Source organism: Atta colombica, unplaced genomic scaffold (assembly GCF_001594045.1).
Source record: "Atta colombica isolate Treedump-2 unplaced genomic scaffold, Acol1.0 scaffold3, whole genome shotgun sequence".
Taxonomy (NCBI): Eukaryota; Metazoa; Arthropoda; class Insecta; order Hymenoptera; family Formicidae; genus Atta; species Atta colombica.
The window spans coordinates 805,659-831,717 of record NW_017259403.1 but is presented as its reverse complement, the minus strand read 5'-3'; the positions used below and the strand labels follow the sequence as shown (position 1 = coordinate 831,717).

General features: G+C 35.4%; 1 protein-coding gene across 5 annotated transcripts; it reads left to right on the top strand.

The window, feature by feature from the left end:
- The first annotated feature begins 1,045 nt into the window (after positions 1-1,045).
- On the top strand, positions 1,046-25,470 carry LOC108690201 (phenylalanine--tRNA ligase alpha subunit). 5 transcript variants are annotated; one of them, XM_018197381.1, is made up of 8 exons: positions 1,046-1,217; positions 18,636-18,976; positions 19,058-19,279; positions 19,395-19,510; positions 19,580-19,764; positions 19,844-20,205; positions 20,280-20,381; positions 24,619-25,470. In XM_018197381.1, exons 1-8 carry the CDS (start codon positions 1,077-1,079, stop codon positions 25,262-25,264), a joined length of 2,115 nt encoding a protein of 704 aa, XP_018052870.1. In that variant the 5' UTR covers positions 1,046-1,076; the 3' UTR covers positions 25,265-25,470. The 5 variants fall into 5 exon arrangements, with proteins under 5 accessions (XP_018052870.1, XP_018052873.1, XP_018052874.1 ...); XM_018197384.1 differs by having other exon boundaries at positions 24,599-24,705; XM_018197385.1 differs by having other exon boundaries at positions 20,280-20,408; positions 24,619-24,692.
- Positions 25,471-26,059: the final 589 nt, after the last annotated feature.

The following is a 26,059-nucleotide window of genomic DNA, read 5'->3' as shown; positions in this document are numbered from 1 at the left end:
AAGCGATTATCCACTACCTGGATGCATCTATTCCACATTCAATTCATATTAGTCCTCTTTTCCCAAATAAAGTGAACGCTTACCTTTACATGGCAGCATCAAATGTCGAACATCGAGAACTTGCTATTCATAAATTTTGATCATGTGATCTGTTTTTAGCGAATAGTAAGCTCATGATGCTCGACGCTTAACATTTGATGCTCCCATGTAGTATCTTTAGGCTGCTTTTTCATGCTGATGCTCGAATCAAGCGTCGAACGTCAGCATAAAAATATAGCCTTATACTGACCCATTTCCGGATTATGATCATCGTGAGCATGCGAATTCAAAAATTCCATTTGACGTCACTTTGCTTAACGCAAAACGTTCAGAAAGTGAATCGAACCGTGAGCGCGTTGATAAGTCTACTGCATACTAGATGATATCCAATAAAAGCTCTGTTTTTTCTCACGTAACGACGCAAAGCAAAGCTCTCATTGGATATGTCGCTCATTGCTTATTGCGTCCAGTGTACAGTAAGCAATAATGCTGCAAGAATATATTCACACAACTTGCATAGTCACATAAATGTTTGCATAATGAAAATTATCCAATTACATTTTACGTGCGTCTTTATGAGAAAAATGCGATTAGATAATTTTTTTATGCATACGTTTATGCGACGTTTATGCAAGTTTGTGTGGATTAAAGCGTAGAACAGATTCTTGCATAACGCATGAGGCATAAGAAATTAAACCAATCAGAATTCTTTATTTTGGAAAGGAAGGAAACGGAAGATTGGTACATTTTTCTTATGCATTACGTGTTATGCGTTATGCAAGAATCTGTGCTCTCCGCTTAAGCATGAATCGGACCGCGGCCTGTGTCACCTGTATAGTGCATACACTCGCCAACAATGTAAATCCAGCGTAAGAACCAATCGGTAGCAGACTGCATTCCGAAATCCATTAAAAAAAAGTTGCAACCTTTTAGTCGGTGAGTGTATGTACATGTGGTTATGGTCTATTATAAACTGGCCCTAATTCCTGAAATACAGCCAAGCGAGTCAAGAAGAAAGACACGTTAGCGGTGGTAAGATGGCAAGCTATTTGACGGATCGAATTTTAGAATATCTGGATACACATGGCGAAACGAATTCGTTATATTTGGCAGATATACTTCAAGAGGATCATCAAAAGATCGTAGGCGCGATCAAAAGTCTCGAGACGATCCATGACGTGAGTCTGTTTCAACAACAGCAATTTCTATCTTGATCGCATATTATTTAAACTCATACATTCGCAACATTCTCAATTGTTTTTGTACATGTGATTTAAATTAACGTGAGACGCGCTTATCAGTAGTTATGTTAAAATATTTCACCTATGAAATTGTTTCTCCGGACGTGTTCAATCAAGTTTACGATCTTTGTAATTATACAGTTTAGTTTGCGCAACTCAAAAATCAATAAAATTAGGCTTCGATGCGTTTCTCTATAAAACGAAAGAATCTGGCAGAAATAAACGTCCTCTACTCCGCAAACCGAGATTGAGCGTTAAATTTGACGACTATTGAGATTATAAAATCTGTCATACTGATTAAGGATATTTTTCAACAATATACACAGATGACAGTTTACTAAACTGACCAGGGTAACACTGGTCGGTATAAGCTGGTATTCATAGTTGGATCTTATATTTAAGACAGTCTATCATCTTAAATATAAAGATGTTATGAATCAATCAAGACTGCATTAGCAACTTAAAACATTACTTAAGACAATCTTAAAATAAGAATACTATAAATATCGGCCAGTGTTACACTGACCAGTTTAGTAAACTAAGCTTGTATTTCAAAATCATTTAAAATAATGTCATAAGACACTAATGCGGCCTTCTGGATGATATTCATAGTCAGTTCTTATTTCAAGATTGTCTTAAGTAATGTCTTAAGATGCTAATGGCCCTCTGATTGGTTCGTGACTCAAGACAGAACTAACAACGTCTTGGATGCAAAAAAACTGAACTATGAATACTAGCCACTGTGTCTTACACAAAATGTTTCAATTGTGATACAGATGTTACACTGCTTGACACTGTAAAAAATTAAGTACACGCATGTAAAATATGTCAATAGTTGCTTTCCATTTACAATTATTCTCACATAATTTTCACTTGTAGCGTCATAACTCAGTTGAATTGCGTTCCTTTTGTATTCTGACAAATGAGATTTAATTGTCCAGATAACAAAACGTTCCTTGGCATAAGAAAAGAAAGAGATGCTTAGCATAAGTTTCTCTTCAATTGCCATCATGTTGCTGTCACCAGGGCAATAATAATTTTAGGTTAGGTTAGGATTAGTTTTACTAATGCCAATCAAGCTTAATCGTGATTAACTGTCAACCGCAATTGGTCGATTAAGCTAACTGATGTTGATAAATTGGCCCCGAGAAGATATTATACGGATAACGATTGTTTATGCAAACGAGCGAAAAGAAATAATTATTCTCACATAAATGTTGCTACGATCTGTTGAAAATCATTTTTATAAAATATTTTATTCATATTTTTGTCAATCAAATGGAATTGGAGTGTCGTCGAGTAATATGCGGTACCGCCACCAGAAGGATGCATCGAATTAAATTTCTCGATTTTAAAAAACAAATACAACAAGAATAAAATAAAAGACGCAGCATTAGAAGATTTTTCAGCTATTCTAATAAAATAATTTTTGAAATGAGCCCCAAGGACTTCTAAGATGAAAGTATAATACTTTTTTGAAATGTTTACCGAGTAAATGAAATCTCCTAATATGTCTCCTTTAATTTGTATTTTATTCTGCATTGTAATTTTATTAGTAACTTACATCTGTCAAATGAGTAAAATGTCTAAAATCAGCTTATAAGTCACTTTAAGATATCTTTAAGATATCTTTCAGAATTCTTTACTCTTTATTCTTAAATTCTTAAATTCTTTATTCTTTATTCTTAATTCTTAAATTCTTTAGAAATATCTTAAAGATATTTCTTAAAAAATTCTTAAAGATATCTTAAAATTCTTTTTTGAGTCGCGATTTTAAACAGGAAAGCATTGTTAGAGATTAACTCTTTTTACTACAACAGTTTCTTATATATTACTGTCAAATTGCTAGCAAATTTATTTTATGTAGAATTAATTTCTGTCATGTTGCCGTGCGATTGTCCTAACCTATAAAACTTATAAAAAAGAAAAGGGAAATTGTTTCCCTCCGGTTATGCAATTTATAGTATATTGCCCCCAATATTATAAGCAAAATCGGAAGCCGCTTTCCTCAAAAAAGATGGCAACTCAGGCGACGTAATATTGTTGCAACATGCAATGTTGCTGCAACTTTGTGCTGTAGAGGTTATAATCTGTAAAAAATCGAGACCGTGCGCTTTAGTGAGTCTCGTAAACTCACTTCAAAAATGAGATTATGAATCTGTGTTGTCATGTGATAACTTTTTACCAAAATAAGCAAATACTGACGTTATTAATCTGAGTGAATGAAATACTCAGCTTACTTCAGACTCACTTCATTTGTGTATAAATGGAAAGCACCTAATGTTAATCAACTTTTCAAAAAGTTATTTAGTAACCATACTTATTTTATAAAATTGAATCGCCAATTCTGAAAAAATTATAACTCTAAATAAAAATCATAAACTTTTATTTAAACTTAAGTCTAAATAAAAATCATCTATTATTTATAAATATAATCATAAGAAATAAATATAATCATAAGAATAAGAATGGAAGACTACAATGCATTCTGTTACACTATAAAACTAAATTGCATTTCAACAAGTACCTTACACACAACATAGAATATTACAGTGGAACACTGTAATGTTCTATGTTTTAGTTCGAAAACAGCGTAAATGTATATCGATATAAGCATGAGCTATAATCACGTGTTCAACATCAATCAATTTCTAAAGATAATTTTCTGCTTTAATTATACAAATATACTTTACAAATACAAATTCACTATTTTAAAAACACAAATTATTTTCTTATAAATATGTTAAACAAGGACTCTTCTTAAAATAACAAAATACAAATTAAATCTGGGCTAATAACAATTAGCGCGAACGAGAGGTGCGCAATAACTTTTTACAAATAAATTTATTAATCCATACGAAGTATTGATATCATCTTTATTTGAAATCTTAAAAAATCTTGAACATTTTGATTCTCTTTGGAATCTTCATCAGCAATCTTCTTTATCCATACTAGATTTAGCGAACGGTCAAGGTTAAATCACTTGCAGGTTACTAAAACTGTAGTGTAATCTGTTTAAATTCATATACTAAGATATTTAAATTCAATCAAAAAATTAACGAATAACCACCCACACGATCGTCAAATTTTATCATGAAACTTTGGATGATATATTAATATTCACAACTAATCACATTTTATGATACATTTTATATAGATTTGTTTGAAGTCTATCCAAACTATCCGGAGTGATGAATATATCTAACGAACCGTTTAAATAAAGGTTGGCTCAACGGAAAGTCATAATAAGTCATAATAAATACAAAATATAAAGACAGTACATTCGTATTAAGTTGCTGATTTTAACATATATAACGTATGTAACATACTTAACATATACAATATCTATATAGATATAATAAGTATAAGAACAGAAAATTATTGTAATAGTTTGAAATATAATTTGATACAAGAGTTTAAGCGTCAAAAAGAATATAGAATAATCAGTCAAAATTTAACGCGTCACATACCTCTGTGACGTTGGCACCTCATTTTTCAAAAAATGAAATTTTGGTCAAAGTTCCAAATGCATCCCGAAGAGTTCTGGAGTTCCTGCTCAAAATTAAAAATAGTTCCGGCGAATTAATGTAAAAAAAAAATTAAAAAATTTGGGGTGCTAACTTCACAATGAAGAACGAAAAATCGCGATATCTTCTAAACCATTAAACTTAGCGCCTTAAATGATAACTTTTGATAGAACTCTTGGGGTGCTATCCAGAACTCTCAATAGAACTGCCGTAATGTTAAAAAAATTTTTGTCCCTCAGATATGACATAATCAGATATTCAAAAAATTATGATACCTTTTAAACCGTTGGTCCTAACGCTTCGAGTGTTAATAACTTTCGTTAGAACTCGCGGGGTGCTACCCAGAACTGTCGACAGAATTGCCAGAACTTTAAAAAAATTTTCACCCCTCGGGTATTAGCAATTTTCGATTCGACGAATGAAAAATCGCGATATTTCTTAAACTATTGGTAATAACTTTGAGCGTTAATAACTTGTGCGTGCGCGCGCATGTTTGTCTGATATGATCGAATGTGTCTGATGAATTGTGATTTTGGTGAAATGTGATTGAAATCATTGATTGATAACTATTGAATTTGTTAAAAATGTTTTTAACTATCTTTGTATATAGTTTCAATTCTGTGTACCTACCATAGTACAATATATGATTAAATGTTACTTCATCATCTGATTTCCGCTTAGTCATCATATCATCATGTCATATAATATCATTGAGTGTCATATACGAATGCTATATAATGCCCGTTATTTTTGTCGCTGGCATATTGATGATATGATACTACACCAGCTAGAATGTAATTGTTATCATTCATGTTCAATTTTTTGGATTTTATAGATCCAAGTGCCGCACTCTATTTCTCGATACCAATGGAAGCAGCATATTGTCCATCCGTAAACACACTGCAATCTATGAGTAAATGCGATTGAAAGATAAATTTTTCGAGAACATTTTCATGGCCCTTCTTGCATGTTGAGGCTTTATCGTAATTAGTGTCCAATATAGCGTTTCGCAGTGCCGAAAGACCGTTTTGTAAATGTTAATATTAATATTTATTACTGGAATTTTTCGCAAATGTTCTGATGACCCCGCGAGTTCTAACGAAAGTTATAATATTAACGCTCGAAGCGTTAGGACCAACGGTTTAAGAAATATCGCGATTTTTCGTTCGTCGAATCGAAAATTTCTATCCGAGGAATGACAATTTTTTTAAAGTTCTGACAATTCTGTCGACAGTTCTGGATAACACACCACGAGTTCTATCGAAAGTTATTATCATTTAAGGCGCTAGGTTTAATGGTTTAGAAGATATCGCGATTTTTCGTTCTTCGTTTTGTGAAGTTAGCATCCCAAATTTTTTAATTTTTTTTTTTTTTATATTAATTCGCCGGAACTATTCTTAATTTTGAATTCCAGAACTCTTCGGGGTGCATTCGGAACTTCGATCAAAATTTCATTTTTTTAAAAATGAGGTGCCAACTTCACAGAAGTGCGTCACATTAATATTATGCGTAGTAAAATTATGTAGTAATTTATAATCACTTATTGTAAAAGTTACAAATATAATTTAATATAGAATTGATTAATGAAAGAATAATTACAAATCAAAATTTTAAACGTTGTTAATATTGTACATAAAATTATGAAATAAATTTATTATCGTTCAGTCTTGAAATATAAATTAATAATTTGTCAAATTATTTAACATGCATAGCATGATGCATAGCATGATGCAGTCTATCTGTATCAGATCGTAAATTAAGTCCATTTTTTTGCAAATGTATATGTACTTTCTCAGATATTAACCGCTCATTTAATTCTTTCTGAATAGTTCTTCAAGTATTTTGACATTCTCTCAATCGAATTCGTGATTGTATTCCAATCTGTGTTTTGTGATAACAGATTAGGTATTTGCATTCCAATTTTGTGATTGTAATGTTCTGCCTACTTCCTACTTGTTTGACCTACGTAAGTTGCATCTTTACATCCAATTTTATATACAACATTTTTGTTCGAATTCTATGGGAGAATATCTTTTTGTACTTTTATAAATTTATTTATTATTACTTAATTAATTATTTATTATTACTAATTTATTATTACTAAAAAATGCGTGCGTGCATACGTGCGTGCGTGCGTGCGGAGAAGCAATACAAAAATTAATTCATTTCATGAATTACAATGAAGGAAGGGGGGAAGAGATTATAAAAGAAATTTACGGGAATGAGATAAGGAATGCGGGAGGAGTACTGTGATGTGAATAAGATGTGAATAAGATGGTTAGCCAGTTATGGCATTTCTTGTGAGTCAAAATAATCAGGACCGATTATGTTGGCATCTGGTCAGAGAGGTTGTGTTGCACTTAGAAATCTGTTAATTAATGACTTAAAAAAATCTTCAGGATGAATGAGGAATTTGTTTCACGGTGAATATATAGATATATAAATTAAGGGAGGGGACTTATTGCTACTCAACAAGTTTTGGCTTTCGAAGATGAATATCGGAGGTTCGATCTCTGTGACTGTAGGACTTCAAGGGCAGGATTGATCCAGCGATTTGAAGGCTTCGAGTCACTTGATAGTAATAAGATCGCTTGAGTGAACTGATCGCGGCTCATCACTAGAATCTGTTAAATCGATCTGGTTGCGGACCGGCAGAGTGTCGGCTAAGTAACTTTTACTGTATAGTCACGAATCGGCAGAGTTTCATGGAATTTGACTGCCTAATTATTCGCGAAGGGCCTCTTTTTTATATTTGCGAGTTAGTAGTGCTGCGTGCAGGCCTCGCGTATGTTACTGATCTAATCTAGAGTTAGGATTAAGGGTATCGGTTGTAAAATAGGATACTGGGATATGTCTAAAACATCTTCCGTCATCGATCATTTGTCAGATGCTCAATAGTTTAGAGTTACATGTGTCATTTATTACAGACTGTTGTTTCTCAGTTTGTAATTCTTAATTTATTTGCTTCTTTTGTTCCTCGAGATAAAGTTCGTCTATTCAACTTCAAATATTTAATCCAACAACTTCATCTCGAGTGGATTATTAGTCTAAAAGGCAAATTATTCGGTTCCTCATTGTAACTTCCTATGGTAGAAATAGATGGTCTACCGATATTACTTGTTGATAACTTTTACGATGATGGCGGAAATTCTAATCGAAGATAAGAACTATGAAGGCTGGATGTAACATTATTCTTTTAATTATTTTTAATATTTTCACATTACTATTATTATTTCTATTACACTAAAAAATAATTCTTTTATGAAAGATATATGAACATGTATTGACATATTTCATATAAAATTATGTTTATGAATATTTATATATATTTATGTATGCATATTTATTATATATGTTATGTATAATACTTATATATGTTTATGTATACATATTTACATATATTCATGCGTGACAAATTTTTACAAAGTTTATACTTATAGAAATTCAATTTCGATAGTCTTACATTTAACGTAGATATATGTGCAGACGAACAGTAATGCATCTCAATAAAAATAATTTTGATTGGTTGATCCCCACTCTTACTTTTCCGAGATTCCGTTTTCTGAAATTTCGACTGTCATGGAATAGCACCCTAAGCCGTCAAGTTATAAGAAATTCACCAACCACAGTCGATTATTATTCTCATATTTAACTGATTGATTAATTTCTTAAGGCTTTGCGGCCTCTTGAAGCAAGGCTGTGAATCTAGATAGACTTGCATAATGCGTAATGCATAGTGCACAAGAGAATCAATCGAAATTCTTCTTTTCCATGGAATGGGAGGAAAGGAAAGATTCTGATTAGTTGATTTGCTTATGCATTATGCAAAAATCTGTGCTGCTCATATGTTAGATGTATAAGCTTAAATCCGCTGTTTGTTCATAGGTGGCATTAGTGAGCGTACAAAGCTAACCTGGGCACAACACACTTTTTTTTATGTGTTTGACATCTGTCAACATTAATCAGTGCACATTATTAGCAATTTTATTACAACAACATACATTTTTTCTTTCGTAATCATGTCTAGTTTTTTGCTAAAAAAAAAGCATATGCGGGAAGCTTTGCTTTTCTGTTTCAATTTGAAGAAATCGGCTGCCGAATCGCATCGAATGCTTGCAGAGGCCTATGGCGACAATGCTTTATCGGAAACAACGTGCAAAGATTGGCAGAGATTTCGCCGATTCAATAACGACAATTTTGACCTGAGTGACAAGAAGCGTGAAAATCGGCCCAGGAAGGGTTGCTTTGAAGTCACTCTGTCAATTGCAGGCTCTTTTGGACGAGGACAATACCCAATCGCAAAAAATGTTTGCCGAGCAATTGGGTGTTTCTCAAGCAGCCATTTCCATGCAGCTACATGCCATGGGAAAGGTTCAAAAAATCGGAAAATGGGTGCCGCATGAACTGAACGATAGGCAGATGGAGCGACGCCAAAACCCATGCCAAATTCTGCTTGCCAGACAAAAAAGAAAGTCGTTCCTGCATCGGATTGTGACAGGCGATGAAAAGTGGAGCTATTTTCAGAATCCTAAACGCAAGAAATCTTGGGTTGATCCCACCAAATCATCAACATCTTCCTCAAGACCGTCGCGATCTTTAGACGGAAGATGATGCTGATGTGCGTTTGGTGGGATCAGGAGGGTGTCATCTACTACGAGCTGTTAAAACCTGGTGAAACTGTTAATGCTCACCACTACCACCAACAACTGATCAAATTGCACCGTGCTTTGCATGAAAAAAGGCCGCATTATCGGAAAAGACATGACAAGCTGATTTTCCTCTACGACAATGCACCATCGCACATGTCAACAATGATCCAAAACTACTTGGACACACTCAACTGGGAAGTGCTACCCATCCCGCTTACTCACCTAGCACCTTCTGACAATCACCTGTTTTCGTCGATGGACCACTGAGCGCTCACTGAGCGGCACTTGGATTCTTACGAAGACGTCCGAAAATAGCTTAAGTGGTTTGCCTCGAAAGATGAGGAATTTTTTTGACGTGGTATACACAAATTGCCCGAAAGATGGGAAAAATGTATAGTTAGCGAGGGCAAGTACTTCGAATAAATTAATTTTTGCTTCCTAGGAAAAAAAATGTGTTTTTCTGACTAAAAAATAGCGGATTTAAGCTTATGTATCTTATAAATTAGCTTTTTTGCTAAGGTCCTTACATGGTAGTGTCAAGAGCTGCGCATAATAGGAATAAGAAATTAGGAATAAGGAATAATGATTTCAACCTATCAGAAATTCGTTCTGATTTCTGACAAGTTAAAATTATTTATTCCTAATTCCTTATTCTTTCTATTATGCGCATGGCCTCAAGCATCAAGTATCGAATGATTGCTATTCGTCAATTTTGATCTGTTTTTAGCGAATAAGGCCATTACACGAAAAATATTAAGGTTTGTTCGTCGCATGCTCCAACATGCTCCTACTTCCTCCAACCGTAACTCCTACTCACTCAATCGCACTAATGAGTGCTTCCGGCATACGTGCGACACGCGATATTCAATGAGTATACAGCTTTATTGATGTTTTCATTCTAAAGATATATTCTCATTGGATATCGTCGCGCGCGGCGAACATCGCGCTGGTGTCGAAGTCATTAGAATGAGTAGGAGCTATATATGGTAGGAATAGTAATATATGGTAGCAATATATTGAAGCATGTTAGAAATACGACGTGAACAAATCTTTAATCGTAACCGTAAGACCATAAAAAGCTATAAATTGATTGATTACGAGGCGATCACGTAACTTCTGATTAGTTGATCATAAGAATAAGGTATTAATCATAATCTTTTGGCGGAACGAAAACTTGTATCTATGTAATGGCTTTGAGGTTATGATATTTCACTCGTGTTGCTTCTGCGCGACAATGCTTGGCCCCAATACAGTAGCCAATCTATCACTTTTTACGATCTTACGACTATGACTTTTACGTGTAAAACCTGCGGCACGATGCTGAATTATTAGCTGGATTATCTTGCAATCTTGCAATCATATTAGCTGCGATGCTGGCACTGACAGCATCTTAATGGCCTTAATTTGTTCTACAATAGGATCGCAAGTCATAAGCCGCAAGAAATTAACCAATCATAGTCAATTATTTGTTTCATATTCAACTGTGATATTATAGTATTGAATATGAGAAAAAATTCGTGGCGATTTTTTAGTAAAATTAAAGTGTTTTTCTTAGAGTATTGAAATCAATTTATTTAAACCAAATCCATTATTCTCTATAATATTTTGCCATTTTTGGGGCAGAACCATAATTCCATCGCGATAGAACTTCTGTGGTTTCTGATCGAAAAACTGCTTCAAGTGATTTTCACAGGCCTCTTTTGAAGCTAGCTTTACACCATTCTGAGAATTTTGCAGAGATCTAAACAAATGATAGTTTGAGGATGCTATGTCAGGACTATATGGTGGATGCCCACTTAAAACTTCCCAGCCAAGCTCTCGCAATTTTTGCCGAGTCATCAAAGATGTGTGTGGTCGAGCGTTGTCGTGATGGAAGACGACATCTCTCCTATTGATTTATTCTGGCCGCTTCCTCTCAATTGCTTGTTGTAATCTCTGCAGTTGTTCACAGTAGAGTTCGGAATTAATTGTTTGATTGGACGATAACAACTCATAGTGAACGATTCCTTTCCAGTCCCACCACACATAACATCACCTTCCTCGTCAATCCAGGTTTTACGATTGCTTGCGCCTTCTCTCCTTTCTTTATCCATGATCTTTTTCTAGTTGAATTGTCATAGGTGATCCATTTTTCATCACCAGTTATCATTCTCTTCAGAAATGGCTCAATTTCATTTCGTTTCAGTAGCGTATCACAAATGTTAATTCGGTCCATGATGTTCCTAACACTCAACTCGTGAAGAACCCAAACATCGAGCTTCTTTTTGTATCCAGCTTTGTGTAAACGATTTAAAACTGTTTTGTGGTCGACACTTAGTTCAGTGGCAATCTCCACAGTGCTCACATGCTTATCACGCTCGACTTTTACCATGATTTCATCGGACTTTTCAGTGATTGATCGCCCGGAACGAGGTTCATCTTTCATATTGAAATTTCCAGCACGAAAACGAGCGAACCATTTCTGTGCTGCTGATTTTGATAGAGTATCTTCACCATAAATAGCGCAAATTTTTTCACAAGCCTGTGCAGCATTCTTGCCTTTATCATAGTGATACTGCAAAATGTAGCGAATTTTTTCCTTATTTATTTCTATTTTCAAAATAAAATAACTTTTGATCCACTTCACCGATTTCAATCTTTTTCGGCTCAAAACAAAGGTTAAAATGTCACTTTTTAAACGCACGTCTAGTGTTGCCAATGCGATTAGTAGTTGCCAACTGCTGAGCATTTAATGCCATCTAGCAGGAAAAACGTCACGAACTTTTTCCCAATATATCCACACAAACTGTCGCATAAATGAATGCATAAAGAAAATTATCCAATATTTTTCTTCTCCTTCTTTCAGACCTTTGTATGAATTTCCGATCTTTCCAATATTTTTCTTATAAAGACGCACTTAAAATGTGATTGAATAATTTTCGTTATGCATACATTTATGCATGCAAGTTTGTGTGAATATACTCTTAGCTCGACACTTGGCGCTCCTATGTAAGGTGTCTTTAATTAATGTTGAACACGTGATCACAGCGAATGCTCATATCGATACATTTAACTGCATTCCATTTAAAAGTACTGCACTCACGAGCGTGATGCAACTTTATCACGTGTTCGCAGCTAATATTCTCTCTGTTAGGTAGAATTTCTTTTTTTTACAACGAGGATTCATTTGACCTTAAAAGAAACGCGACAGAAAATGTTTTTTTGTCGCGGCCACTCTTGAGGACAACGTAAGCTCTCGATAGTTGAGCGCCAGGCACGATTGAGCATGCCACTCTTTATTCGAAATTAATCGGGATATTCTCTATGCGTTATTTTACAGAACTGTAAACACCGACGGCAGCTCGTAACCGGCAGCTCAGCCTCGGGAATAGCAGAGGGGGCGGTCGAGAATAGAGAATTATTTGGAAACACGAAAAGGGCGATGACAACAAATCACACAATAATTAATTAAATAATAAAAGTGACAAATTTTATTTTGCTAATCTCTCATTCGTACTCGTCGATAAGATCACGACCACAGCATGCGATCGAAATGCGTTATTTTAGCCTTGCACATGTCTCGATGTTCTATGCAGGGCGTATTAATTACGCTAACTCTCGACGGCACGTAAGAATACTCGCAAATCGCACGAACAATAGCTCGACGATAGCTTTAATAGCCGAGATAGGAAATGGTGTTACCACAAACACGACGCGACGTCGTTCTTGTCCGCGGGGATTTCGAACCGTCGTACAGAATGTAGGAAAGAGATAAAGAACACGCAGACACCACAATACAGAGTTCCGATACAAACGAGAAACAAATTAGTACGCGACAAGACTTAACGAAAATGATTAGGCTGTAACTTAGGCGGACGCGGAAAATAACGTAACTCCCGAAAATCTCGTAACAAGTCGTCGCGGGAGGCGGCGCGCTTAAACACAACCGCGAAAAACCTGACACAGAACCACCTCGCGTGCGTCTCATATATGAAATCCGACAATGATCATGGCACGCGCCTCTCGAACAAGGTGATCTTACAATTTCGTGGCGCTCGTCTCATCCCATTAATCCTCCTCTCAGGCCTTCCCCTCGTTATCCGGGATCTTTGGTATCCTGCGTTCTTCACTCGTGCTCCTCACTCGCTCGCCACAGCATAAATGCCGGGCGCTAATCCTTCTGGAGATATGCTATTTCCGTAAGGAGGCCTTATCGCGCCTAATTGGCGCGCGGCCCTGCGGGCTCCGCGAATCGCGCGAGCCGTGTCGTTCACGTATCTTGTGTCCTGGCGCACGGAATTCGACTGGGTCGCAGAGTTTCCTTCGGCCACTTAGGAGACTTTTCCGGATCTTTGTTCTGCGGGAGACTCACATCTTGGTGTCGGTGTTCCAGTAATCGGTATCTTCGCTACTTTTCAGAGAAGATCTCCGCAAGCTCCGTCATGGAATCTCTCGCCGACACTTGGGCATAGAATGGCCATCCCCGGCTGCTACCCTCGTGATCCCTCCGCCATGCGTCTATAATATGGTAGAACATATTTCAAAGCGAAAAAATATCGAAATGTACAGCGATATTACCTGCGTGTTATCCATCTTGTAGAATGCTGGGCAATCCTCAATCGCTTCTCTTTCGATTCTCGGCCCTGGCTGTCTCTTCATCTATAGTCTGATGAGACGACGCAAAATTCATAAGCTCTCAAGGGGAGGCGGGGGCGATCGCCAATTATTCTGTAAAACTCGCGATGCTCTAGCACGAAAGAACGACAAACCAATGCAGAAAATTTTCGGGACGCACAAATAAACAAGACAAACATGAAATAGATAAGATAACGAACTAAAAGAGTACGCAGTATATCTGCTTTATGAAAAGTGGAAGAATCCAGGACGCCGGAGCTGCGCGATTCGGCCGGGTCTTGGCCGAATCGCGCAGCTCCGGCATCCTGGATGGTCACAACCCTTGTGACGGACGGAAAACGTCACGTCACAGTACATACAATTTCATGATGTCGCTTGTCACAGCGATAAATAATCACATGACTGAATTTTCTCTCAATTTGTCCACTTGTCACCAACGACACCGTTGAAAAGTTGGATTAATCCAACTTTTAGCGACATCGCTCTTACGCAAAATATGGAACAGAATGTAAAGCCGGCGGCACACAATGCTTGTTGTCCCGCTGGATTGCTAGATGCATAATTGATAGCATCGCAGTCATTATGGTGGCAAGATTCTAATCCAGCTAACAATCCAGCAGAAAAACAAGCATCGTATGCCGCAAGCTTAAGTATAATAAAGGTATTTGACATATAAGATCCATCCATAAACTTTTCTATATGCTAGATTAGGTAGAACATCATGAGAGGCAAAATATCGAGACAATCTTCTCTGCGCATTCTGACATTTATATCACTGAAAAAGATAAAATAAGTAAAATAAAATAAGTAAAAGTAAGAGTAATACTTAAGAATTCTATCATTGTCACAGATTTTGATGAAATTAAAACAGAAAATATTTATTCTAGCTTCACTTACATGTTCTCATGTTTCTATGCCATCGATGTGGCAGATTTCCTAATCTGAATAGTCGTTAACTTCACTGATTAATATCTCTACGGGGCAGAGCGTCACTTTTTTTGCCAGATTTGTTCATTTCGTTCAAAAACGCATCGAATGAATCTAATCTAATTTCGTCAAAGAGAGGAAAGATCAGAGAGGAAAGTAGAATTCTCGAGTATTATCAAAATAAGTTTACTGTCAGGATGTGCACACAGAAAAGGATAAGTTACTCGATATTTTGCTTCTCGTTCTGCCAAATTCAGGTATATATATCTAATGTTGGGTCTTATATGTCTATAGTATTTACTTAGCTATATTTACTAACAATAATAAGCTATATTCTAAAATATCCTTTCCGAGGAAAATTTTATTCGAAATAGGATGTAATGTATACTACAATATTTCGAATAACATTTTTCTCGGAAAGGACATTTTGGAATGTAGCAAAAAGTATGTAGCGGCTTCGAATATGGATGTCATTACAAAATGTATTGTTTGATATAATATATTCCTTCGATACGTTTCATTCGAAATGAGAGAATGTAGTAGAAAAATGCGACAATCTATCGTACGAAGCGACTATTCAGGTTAGGAAAACGAATTTTCTTTACTTGAATAGTTATTAGAACTGCGTAACGTAAATATCACCTAAGTGTCGCCATGTATTATCTTATTATCCAATGTTAAACACAAGGATAAAATAATACATGGAAGCATTTGCGTAATGTTTCTGAACATAGCCCAACTCTAACATTTAACAATTCGCTTCATATCACGTTTTTTTGCCGAATTCTTTCATTTCGTGTCAAATAAATATATTTTTATCAAGTTTTGTGGTGATACCCATATTCTAAATAATTATCACAATAAAAAATAAATAAATAAATAAAAATTTCTTATCAATAAAATTTGTTGCGTACGATTTTATCTCATTTAACTCTGATTATTTTTATTTCCAATTTTATTTATACCGACTTTTCTTTATGATTGCTTGATACATTATACCAATTTAATTATTGTATTATTAAATTATTATTTATTATTATTATTTAATTATTATATTATTTGTTATTATTTGCGATAATTTCATGAAATTTTCAGATGGCTGTTGTACATACATACTTGTGAAATAATCATAGACGAAAAAAGTATTTCGACTCATGTATGTACGGAAGCATATGATCGGTTATTCGTTGATAAATTTTTCATAATTTTTTTTTAATCCATATTCACGTCGTGTTTCAAATAAAGAATCAATCCAAAATCTTTTTTGTTTTTTTTTTTTAAATTTGTACATTCATTAATGCATACAGATGCTATTAGTCAATTTGGCTGTAGTTTCGATTTATTTCTGTTGTATACTGTCGCATCAATTTGACAGGTTCAATTGTAATATCGCTTTTGATATGACATTTTAGACTTTACAGCACTTTACACAACACAATTAATATAATTATTTATATACTTAATATAATTACTAAAAATTTATCGCTGCTAATCCATTTATATGAGCCACATTCGAGATTAGCTACATATGAAATCACATGATTCGCTGAATAGAGTGGATATAAAAAGAATGACGCCAATTAGTCGAAAATCGTCACTATGTGTCCAATATCTATGACACAATTCCTTGTTTTATCCTCTTCTTTTTTTAACGTTATCTTCTTTCTAACTAACAGTTAGGACACTTAATGGCAGAGCCAATCAGCATTACATTGGCACATACATTGGCGCCATTCTTTTTTTACTCACTACTGAATGTGAGTGACGAGCGACACCGCTCGCGAGCATTATTATCCTTGTTTGATAAACAACAAAGATGAAATGATTCCAGTGAGCGTTGTGAACATTAAATGAAACGCAGCCTTTGTCATAGACTGCGTTCCGTCTTATACATGATGCGCATGGTGCAACATTTATCCTTGTTTAATATTTGGTGAATAACAATAAATGATGCATTAAACCGGTTCTACATTAGTTGCAAGCTGATCGCAAATTTGTTACGACAGCCAATATGAAACGTTGATTTCAAAATACAAGCTTCAGATTGGTTGTCGCAATAAACTTGTAATTAATGAATAGAACCGGCTTTATGCGTGAAACAGAACGCATTCATAGTATGATATTTCCTAATCTGAATAATCATCAACTTTAACTTAAGCTTCAAAGTGTAAGAGACCGAAAAAAAATGTCAGGCGCTTCACCAATGCCGGAATTTGATTCGAGGCCTCGAAGTCGTCCATATTTCCTAAGTAACTCATCGCGAAGTCACATAGCCCGACAGAAGGAACTGTCTTCTGACTTCCTCATATAGTAATATCTTACAAAGGTACCTTTTCATGCTGACACTCGACGCTTATGTTTAATGTCAAAATAGATTATATGATTAATATTTTGACGCTGAAAATAAGCATCAAACGTCAGCATGAAAAAACACCTTAAGAGGATCCTAAAGCAAAGCTCGAACTCCGATGAAATCATCAGAGATCACGCCATGCGCCGCACATCGATATGTCTTTTTATATCACAGCAATATCTCACGTAACCTATGGTATACGCAATCACACACACATGTCAATTTTCGTAACAAATTCGCGATAAAACATCTAATTCTAAGAACTCGACGTTGTCGTGTAAACTGTGTATCTGGGAACCACTATTTCGTACAAGTTGTAAAGCTTTCGTATCAAGCAAACATTATTACGACTTAACAACTGCGACGCCATGTTATACTAAAAAAAGGTAAAAAATATATCAATTTTAACATTTTCGATCGATCTCGACATAGACCACTTTTCGGACACATATTAATGTATACTTTAATTCTGGAAAAGGATTTTTGCGCACGCGTGCGAATCGGTGAAAGAAAAAAAAGTATTTTTTATACAAAAATTATATTAATATTACATGCTTACATGATAAAAGGAGACTTTAAGATCCCCTTAAAGGAAACTAGTACGACGGCAGAATTAGATTGATGTTGATAAAACAGGTTTTTAATTTCGAAATAAAATATTACATACGAAATAAAATATTAACCAAAGTCAAGAAAACGTTACATACATTAATTAAAACATTAAATACATTAAGCAAAATCATTAAATAAAACGTACTTTTCTTGCTTTGCTATATCCTATATATCGCATGAATACGAGTTTATGACACTCAAATCGTCCTGAAGACATTTCTTTCTTCAAAATTGAAGATCTCATGATATTCTTATAAATTATTCAAATATGGGAAAGTACTTTTTGTTTGGATATCCTTGCATTCATTTATATGTGATGCATGCGTATATGTACGTGTGTGTGAAGGAAGCGACCCTACAACTGAAAACTAATTTACAATTTTTTGAGGATTTTCATAGCGATTTGTACTTTTTCAAAGATATTTATGTTTTTTCTTTTATTCTGAAAAAGAATTTTTTAGTTTGTATAAGGAAAACAAAATGATTTGAGAAATACGAAATGACACTCCGTTGATAATTTCAATATCCTCTTAATATCTCAGTTCGTGGGGCAGAGCATTACTTACTTTCTGCCAGATTCTTTTGTTTCATGAAAAAACGTAAATCGAATAAGCCTAACTTTATTGATTTAGGAGTTAAATTACAGTTACCGCGATCTTTAATCTACTTACAGTTGATCACAGTAAAACCAAGTTCCCAAAAAAAATGGGAAATTACCGATGAAGGAAAATACGTAATAGAACATGGCAGTCACGAAGCGGCTGTTTATAATGCTATCCCTGATGAAGGGATATCTCAGGCCAAACTTATCAAATCTAGCCCTTATGCTAAAGTAGGTTTTTCTAAGGCAATGGTTATAGGGTGGATCGGGCTTGATAAAAGTGGAAACATTCCTACTGTACGAAAGAAAGTACCGTCCATTATAGATAGCCTTCAGATACATTTGAAGAATCTCACAAATGTCCCGGAAAATCTTAAAGCAGAATATAAGAAGAGAAAGTTATTGCAAGAGGTGTAAGCAAAATAAAACAAGTAAAAGGCAAAATAAAATTACATAACATTTTATTTTTAAAATTTTTCTTCTCATAATGGCAGGATGATAAAAATTATGCATCTTGAAAAGGGACCAAATTTTTCTACAAAGATAGAAAAGTTAGAAACAGACTTGACATCAAATTTATTGGTAAATGGTGCTTGGAAAGATAAAAAATTTAAACCATACAATTTTGACGCTCTAGGTGCATCACTTCAAATAGGACATTTACATCCATTGTTAAAAGTTCGTCATGAATTCAGGAAAATCTTCTTGGAAATGGGGTAAACAACATCAATTTTTCTTTTCAAGATTTTTACTATTTTTAAAATCTCGAAAATTGTATATATTTTAATGTTATATTGATTTTTGTTTATCACAAAAATTGTTCTATTTTAGATTTACTGAAATGCCATCAAATAATTACATAGAAAGTTCTTTTTGGAATTTTGACGCTCTTTTCCAGCCGCAGCAACATCCTGCTCGTGATGCTCATGATACTTTTTTCATCTCTGGTACTTTATTTTATATTAATGTATGAATGCTTAAAAGACATTGACAAAAAAATTAGTTTTATCTTTTAGAACCTTGTCTTAGCACAAAGTTCCCTATGGAATATTTGGAAAGAGTGAGGACTGTTCACAGTAAAGGAGCATATGGATCTCAAGGTTATAGATATGATTGGAAGTTGGAAGAGGCACAAAAAAATTTGCTGCGCACTCATACAACATCCAATAGTGCACGAATGTTATATAAACTTATGGAGAAAGTAAGTAATCGACGGAGAAGTAAGTATATATAAATTACTTTTCTAAGGGCGAGACAAAATTAAAAAAATTATTTTGCAGGGAGATTTTAAGCCGATCAAGTACTTCAGTATTGATAGAGTATTTCGCAATGAAACTTTAGATGCGACACATCTTGCTGAATTTCATCAAGTTGAAGGTGTCGTTGCCGATTACAATCTTACACTGGGTAATCTTATTGGCATATTATATGAATTCTTTAGTAAACTTGGTATTACTCAACTTCGATTCAAACCTGCATATAATCCGTACACTGAGCCGAGTATGGAAATATTCTGTTTTCATAATGGATTAGAGAAATGGATAGAAATTGGTAATAGCGGTATGTTTAGACCTGAAATGTTATTGCCAATGAATCTACCTCCTGATGTAAATATCATTGCATGGGGTTTGTCATTAGAAAGGTATGTGTGAGAATAGATTTAACGAATCATAATTCAATATAAAAATGTAATGTACTTAATTTTTTTGACTTTAGGCCAACAATGATTAAATATGGTTTAAACAATATACGCGATCTTGTTGGACCAAAAGTGGACATGGAAATGGTTCATAACAATCCATTATGTCGATTAGAGAAGTAAATATCATTCTAAACATTATTAAGGTATTTATGTTAGATTATATCTTTTTGGAAGTAAAATTAGGTAAAAAAAATACATTTATAAATTATAAAACATGAAATTTAACAATTCTAGTTAAATGATATTATATCATTTACATGTATGTTAATGTTGCAGTTGTGGAAGGGTGTCGTTTAATAAAGAAGGTTTCACAAATTAAAAAATATATTACTCTTATTCAACTTTATATACCAACATGTACAGAGATATCTTTAGGTACTTATGATATTTATTGTAGCGCCCTGCAGCGCGTGCGTGCGTGCGCACGTGAGCGTATGTTAGTGTCTTATATTTCTTTCTCGAAGTCCTCAAAATTGGAGTCGGTTCCAAAAAGCTGGCGTGTCAGCTGCGAGTTGATTCTCCTTCGTCCTGATGCCCTCGATCATATGGGAGTTACTAGCAGAAGGCAAATCGGCGGCCCAATTCCCCACTCCCATAATTCCTTAGACAGCGGTCGTCTGCTTATTGATGCCGGGTCATCATCGCGAATCTTTGACGGGGGTATTCTCTCGCGGAAACTTTATCGATAAACATCTACGGAAGAAGAATATCCGGATCGAGCGGCTTTTCTGTCTTCTCCGTCGGTAGTCCTTCTAGTATGTGAGAAGGACTGGACGACAACACTTCCGTGGCAGCTAGTAAACCTCTAATTGCCAGGAAGTAGATACCACAGAGGGGCCCACCGAATGGGGCTCGTTCTGCTTGAGACCCGAGGGTGAGATAACGAGTTTGCTTCGCGAGGAAATGCAAAGGCCCGAGAGTGAGCTCGCTTTATGAAGTGAAATGCAAAGACCTTTGAAAGAAAGAGCTCGCTTTGCGAGATAGCGTGAAGGCTCGAAAAGTTCACTTGATCAGGTTAATATCATCATCTTATTATTAATTCATCATCATATTATTAATGTGATCTAATATTAGAGTAGAGGCCCTTATCGAGCTCACTCTAACTCTAGTGAGAAGATCCTGAAAACTTCCCGCAGAGCCCTACTTCTATGAATAGTGAACCATTCTTCGCACTTGTTGTTGCTATAACGCGTGGCCCTCTCGCAGCGGCGATCGGGACTCGCGCCGGGCGGGCGTTCGGTTAGCGTTAAGTGCGGCACCGATCTCAGGAACGGCACGGATCGCACACGCATCTCGACGACTCGATTAGTGATGTTTTAAGCCGCCATGACCTCCTTGGTTGTTTTAAAGTCCTTCAAAATGGAAGAACGTGATACTCGTTCGCTTCTTGTCTTTTGCCCCGTTGGCTGCTCTGGAGTTTATGGTATTTTGATTTGCTTCAGTTCTTCTTGTTCCAGCGTGTAGGCTGGCTTTAGCTTATCTAATGACACGGATCGTCCATTAATTCGTATCTTGAATATTTTCTTGCTTCTGCTGAGAACTTGATAAGATCCGTGGTGTTTGTAAGGATCCGTTGGAGCATCGTATGACAAAGACTTGTTGTATTATAACTTTTTATATATAAAAGTAGCTTTCTCTTCGTATCTTCTGAGTTTCGGTTGTAGTCTTTCATTGTCCTTCTCAGACATTTTGTAAAATCGTCTAAATTGTCCATTTTATTGTTGATTTCGTTGAGGAATTGTCCGGATAATCGGATTGCTTCCCCATATATTATTTCAGCCGGTGTAGCTTGCAGATCTTCCTTCCAGCAACTCTGCCCATTTTTCTGTTTGGTGACTTTTAATGGCTGCTTTTAATTGTCAATGGAATCTTTCTATCATTCCATTTGCTGCTGAGTGACATGCTGTGGTGTGAAGGTGCGCTATCAACTTTGCCAGTTTTTTGAAAAGCTCGGATTTGAACTGTCGTCCTTGATCGGTAGTTATCCGTGCTGACGTTCCAAATCTTGCTATTCACTTTGTGAATAATTCTCTTGCTGCCATTTCTGCTGTGATATCTTGGATGAGTATTGCCTCTGGCCATCTCGAAAGTCGATCGATTATTGTAAAGCAATATTTGTATCCCAGGAAAGTTGGCATAGGTCCTATGATATCCACGTGAATGTGTTGAAATCATCTATTGGTTCTAGGAAATTTCCTATTGGTGTCATCATATCTGAATACCTTGACTTTCTGGCATTGTAGACAGGCTTATGCCCATACACGACAGTCATTGTATGTTTGCCATACGTATTTTTGTTTTATTAATTTTATAGTGGCTTTTATTTCTGGATGTGATTTAACTATGTAGGGCTTAAAAAACCTGCTCTTTGAATGCTTTTGTCACGTAAGGGCATGCAACTGTTGACATTACATCGCTATATAGTGTCATTGTGCCAGGAATTTTAATTTCCTTTAATTTTAGGGACAACTGCTGCCGTCTAAGATTTACTTTAATTCTATGTTCGTTCGTTGCGATTTTGTCAACTCTTCGAAATCCGATGCCTTTTGTATGGCTTCCACTCGAGATGTATCTATGATGTTGTCCTTTCCGGTCATATATTGGATATCTGTAGAGAATTGTCCGAAGTCTAAGTGACAGACTTGTCTCAAAGAGCTGCGCAGTAAGTCTTGCGAAAGGCGTCATCAGTGTCCATGTAGATTGTGAACTTCAGCTCTTCCAAATGTCGGAAATGTTTGACCGCTGTATAAATTGTCAAGAGTTCTTGATCATAAGGGCTATATTTTGTTTGCGCTCTATTCAATTTCTTGCTCATGAATACTAGCGGTTGCATTCCCATTTATTTCCTACTGCACCCGAGTGCTATCCAAAACGTCAGTGGTTAGCGTAATTGTAGCTTCTTGTGTAGCTTTTGCAGACAAGAGTGTAGCTTTTGCAGACTGTTTTTGCAATTTTGAAAAGCTTGTTCTAGTTGTGACGTCCATTCTACGAGAATTTTTCCTTTCATTCTGGTCCTCGTAGAACATCGTATAATATTGCTCCTTTGCTGTTCTAGGTACAAATCTTCTGTAAAAGTTTATTGTGTATCCCCAATTGCCTTAATTGTTAAATGGTTTCAGGTTTCTTAAAATCTTGTATGGTTTACATTTTTTCAGAGCAAATGGATCTCTTCTGCTGACACCAAGTATCCTAAATTTTACTTGTGTAGTCCCGAAAATACTTTGGCCGGGTTTAACTGTATGCCGTATGCATCGAGGTAAATACTTCTTCCAAAGTTTTGAGTGTTCTTCCTTCGTGCTGGAAGGATATCGTCAATATATGCGTAGGAAAAATATAAGCCCTGTAAACCGTTAATAAATCTCTAGAAAGTTTGCGCTGCATTTCACAAACCAAACAGCATGCATCGGAACTCAAAAAGTCGAACGGTGTGATGATTGCAATTTTAGGGATGTCTTCCGGATACACTGGAATTTGATTGTACATTCGTACCAAATCCAGAGTAGACAAAACGGTTTTTTCGTTCAGAGAGTGCGTAAAATCCTCTATATGGGGTACTGATCAGGTACCGTTCTAAGTTGAGTTTTCTGTAATCTTCGCATGGTCTCCAGGTGCTTTCTTTTTTGGGAAATGTAATGATGAGGCCCATGGGCTTTTGAAGAATTAGATAATCCCTTCTTCTAGAAGAAGATAAATTCCGCCTTTGCCGCCTTTAATTTGTCCGACGCTAGTCTGTGCGGTCATGTTTCTGGTGGACCAGTTATAGTTTTAATATAATGCATGGTTGAATGTGACCATTGCTGTTGGTGCCTCCCCGAGGTTTGCGTAATCCTGGAGAACCGCGCCAATAAATGATGGTAGGCAGTGCTTTCTATCATAGATTTTACGAACGAGAGCTCTTGTCTGTTCGTCCCGTTGGTCTTAAATTTCATTTTCGCATCCATCAGTTGCTCTTGCCTCATGTCCGGTAAGAGATGAAAATATGCGAGGAAATTGGATCCTATTATAGATGTGGTCATGTCTGCCATAAAACGCCAAGGAAAAATACGGCGTAGCCCTAGGTTAGGTCGCAGGGCAAGATCCCCGTATGTCTATGATAGATCCATTTGCGATGAAGAGTATATTTAAACTATTATAAGTGGTCATCGCCCTTGAACTAATGTCCATGGGTAAACACTGACGTCAGATCTGGTGTCAATGAAGTATCGCGTTTTAGTTATGCGGGCGAGCGATTCAGGAGCGGCGCAGATTGCGCGCGCGCCCTGGCGATGGTGATGTTTCAAGCCATTAACAGTAGTTAAATCTGAAAATTTTTTCTAACATCCGATCAATTCAGGTTATTATTTCTGTTTACAGAACTAGCCGAATGATATGTTCACGATGGAGAATACAGCAAGAAGAAAAGCCGGTAAAAACACAGTCAAATCAAGAACCAAAAATCAAGCAGGTGGCAAAGTTGTCAAAAAAGCCCAAGTTTTTTAAACAGGAACTTGTTATCTTTTGCGATCCAAAACATCCAATTTATTTTATTGAACCATTTTTGCAATTCATATCACCGTACTTTCATGTTTCTATGTCAACATACATTCACTCTACAGTGGCAAACTTACCTGATGAGCTTGCTAGCTTTGGTTTGCTTCATTTCAGCAAAAACACAAATGTGGATCTATCTTTAACTATAATTTGGAAAACTATTGGACTCGATCCCATTATGGTGTTGCCAAGAATGCATAAAATTTTGGGAATGGTAAATATAGCACGGTATTTAAATCGTTTAATTGAACAGGTTGACACGAATATATTAAAATATGAAACAAATGGCTTACTTTATGCAAGTAAGATAGATCTTTATTTAGATAAAATACATTGTGTTTTACATGACACGGACAGTAGATCACTGAAATTATGTAAAAAATTACATTATATAATGGGAAAAGATATCTCGATAATCGATTTTATTCTTAAGTATATTGATAGATATGGGATAAAAAAGAAAAGTTAATTAATTAAATCTTATTTATTTTGTGAATAAAAATAAAGTACGGCAAAGCTAAAAAAGAGACATTTATTTAAGTATATATATGTCTTATTGAAATAAAATAAAATAGTAATATTTTTTTAATAAAACTAAAAATAAACGTAAGTGCTTATATGTATCTTCGCGGATGTTGATGCATAAATTATATTCGCGAAATATACAATTCACAATCTTTCATTGTAGTTTATACTTTATTTCCATACTAAAAAGAATTTAAATCCGAGAATCGATTGTAAAAAAGGTATTTATAATCTGATTTCGTCCTGTTTTACCATGATTATATTTTAGGAGAAATCTCCGAATTGGTTTCATTGCAAAATTTTTTTTTACAAGATTAAAAAATACACAAAAAAATCCCGTCAACACGATTTCACGAGAAAATTGGAAAAAATTTTTAAATTTACTTTGTGGCACTGTGTACAACTGTCATCTGAAGTTAACATTAGCTTGATATAAAAGTTTTACAGCTTGTAGATTAAAAATAAGCGTAAAATGGGATCTAGAATTTGAACGAATACTGAATTTGTGGAATTACGATTCAAACAAAAATACGATGTAAACAAAAATATTTATCCTAAAACGAAATTACGTAATATGCAAGGACTTATCTTTTTCCTCTTTTACAGATTTGTAAATGTAGTTTTTGTAATTTGAAAATCCTTTTTCAGGATTAAAATATACACATTAATACGTATCTGTGAGGTGAAATTTATGCCGAAAACGATAAAAAATTTTTCAAAAGGATCCTAAAGTGAAACC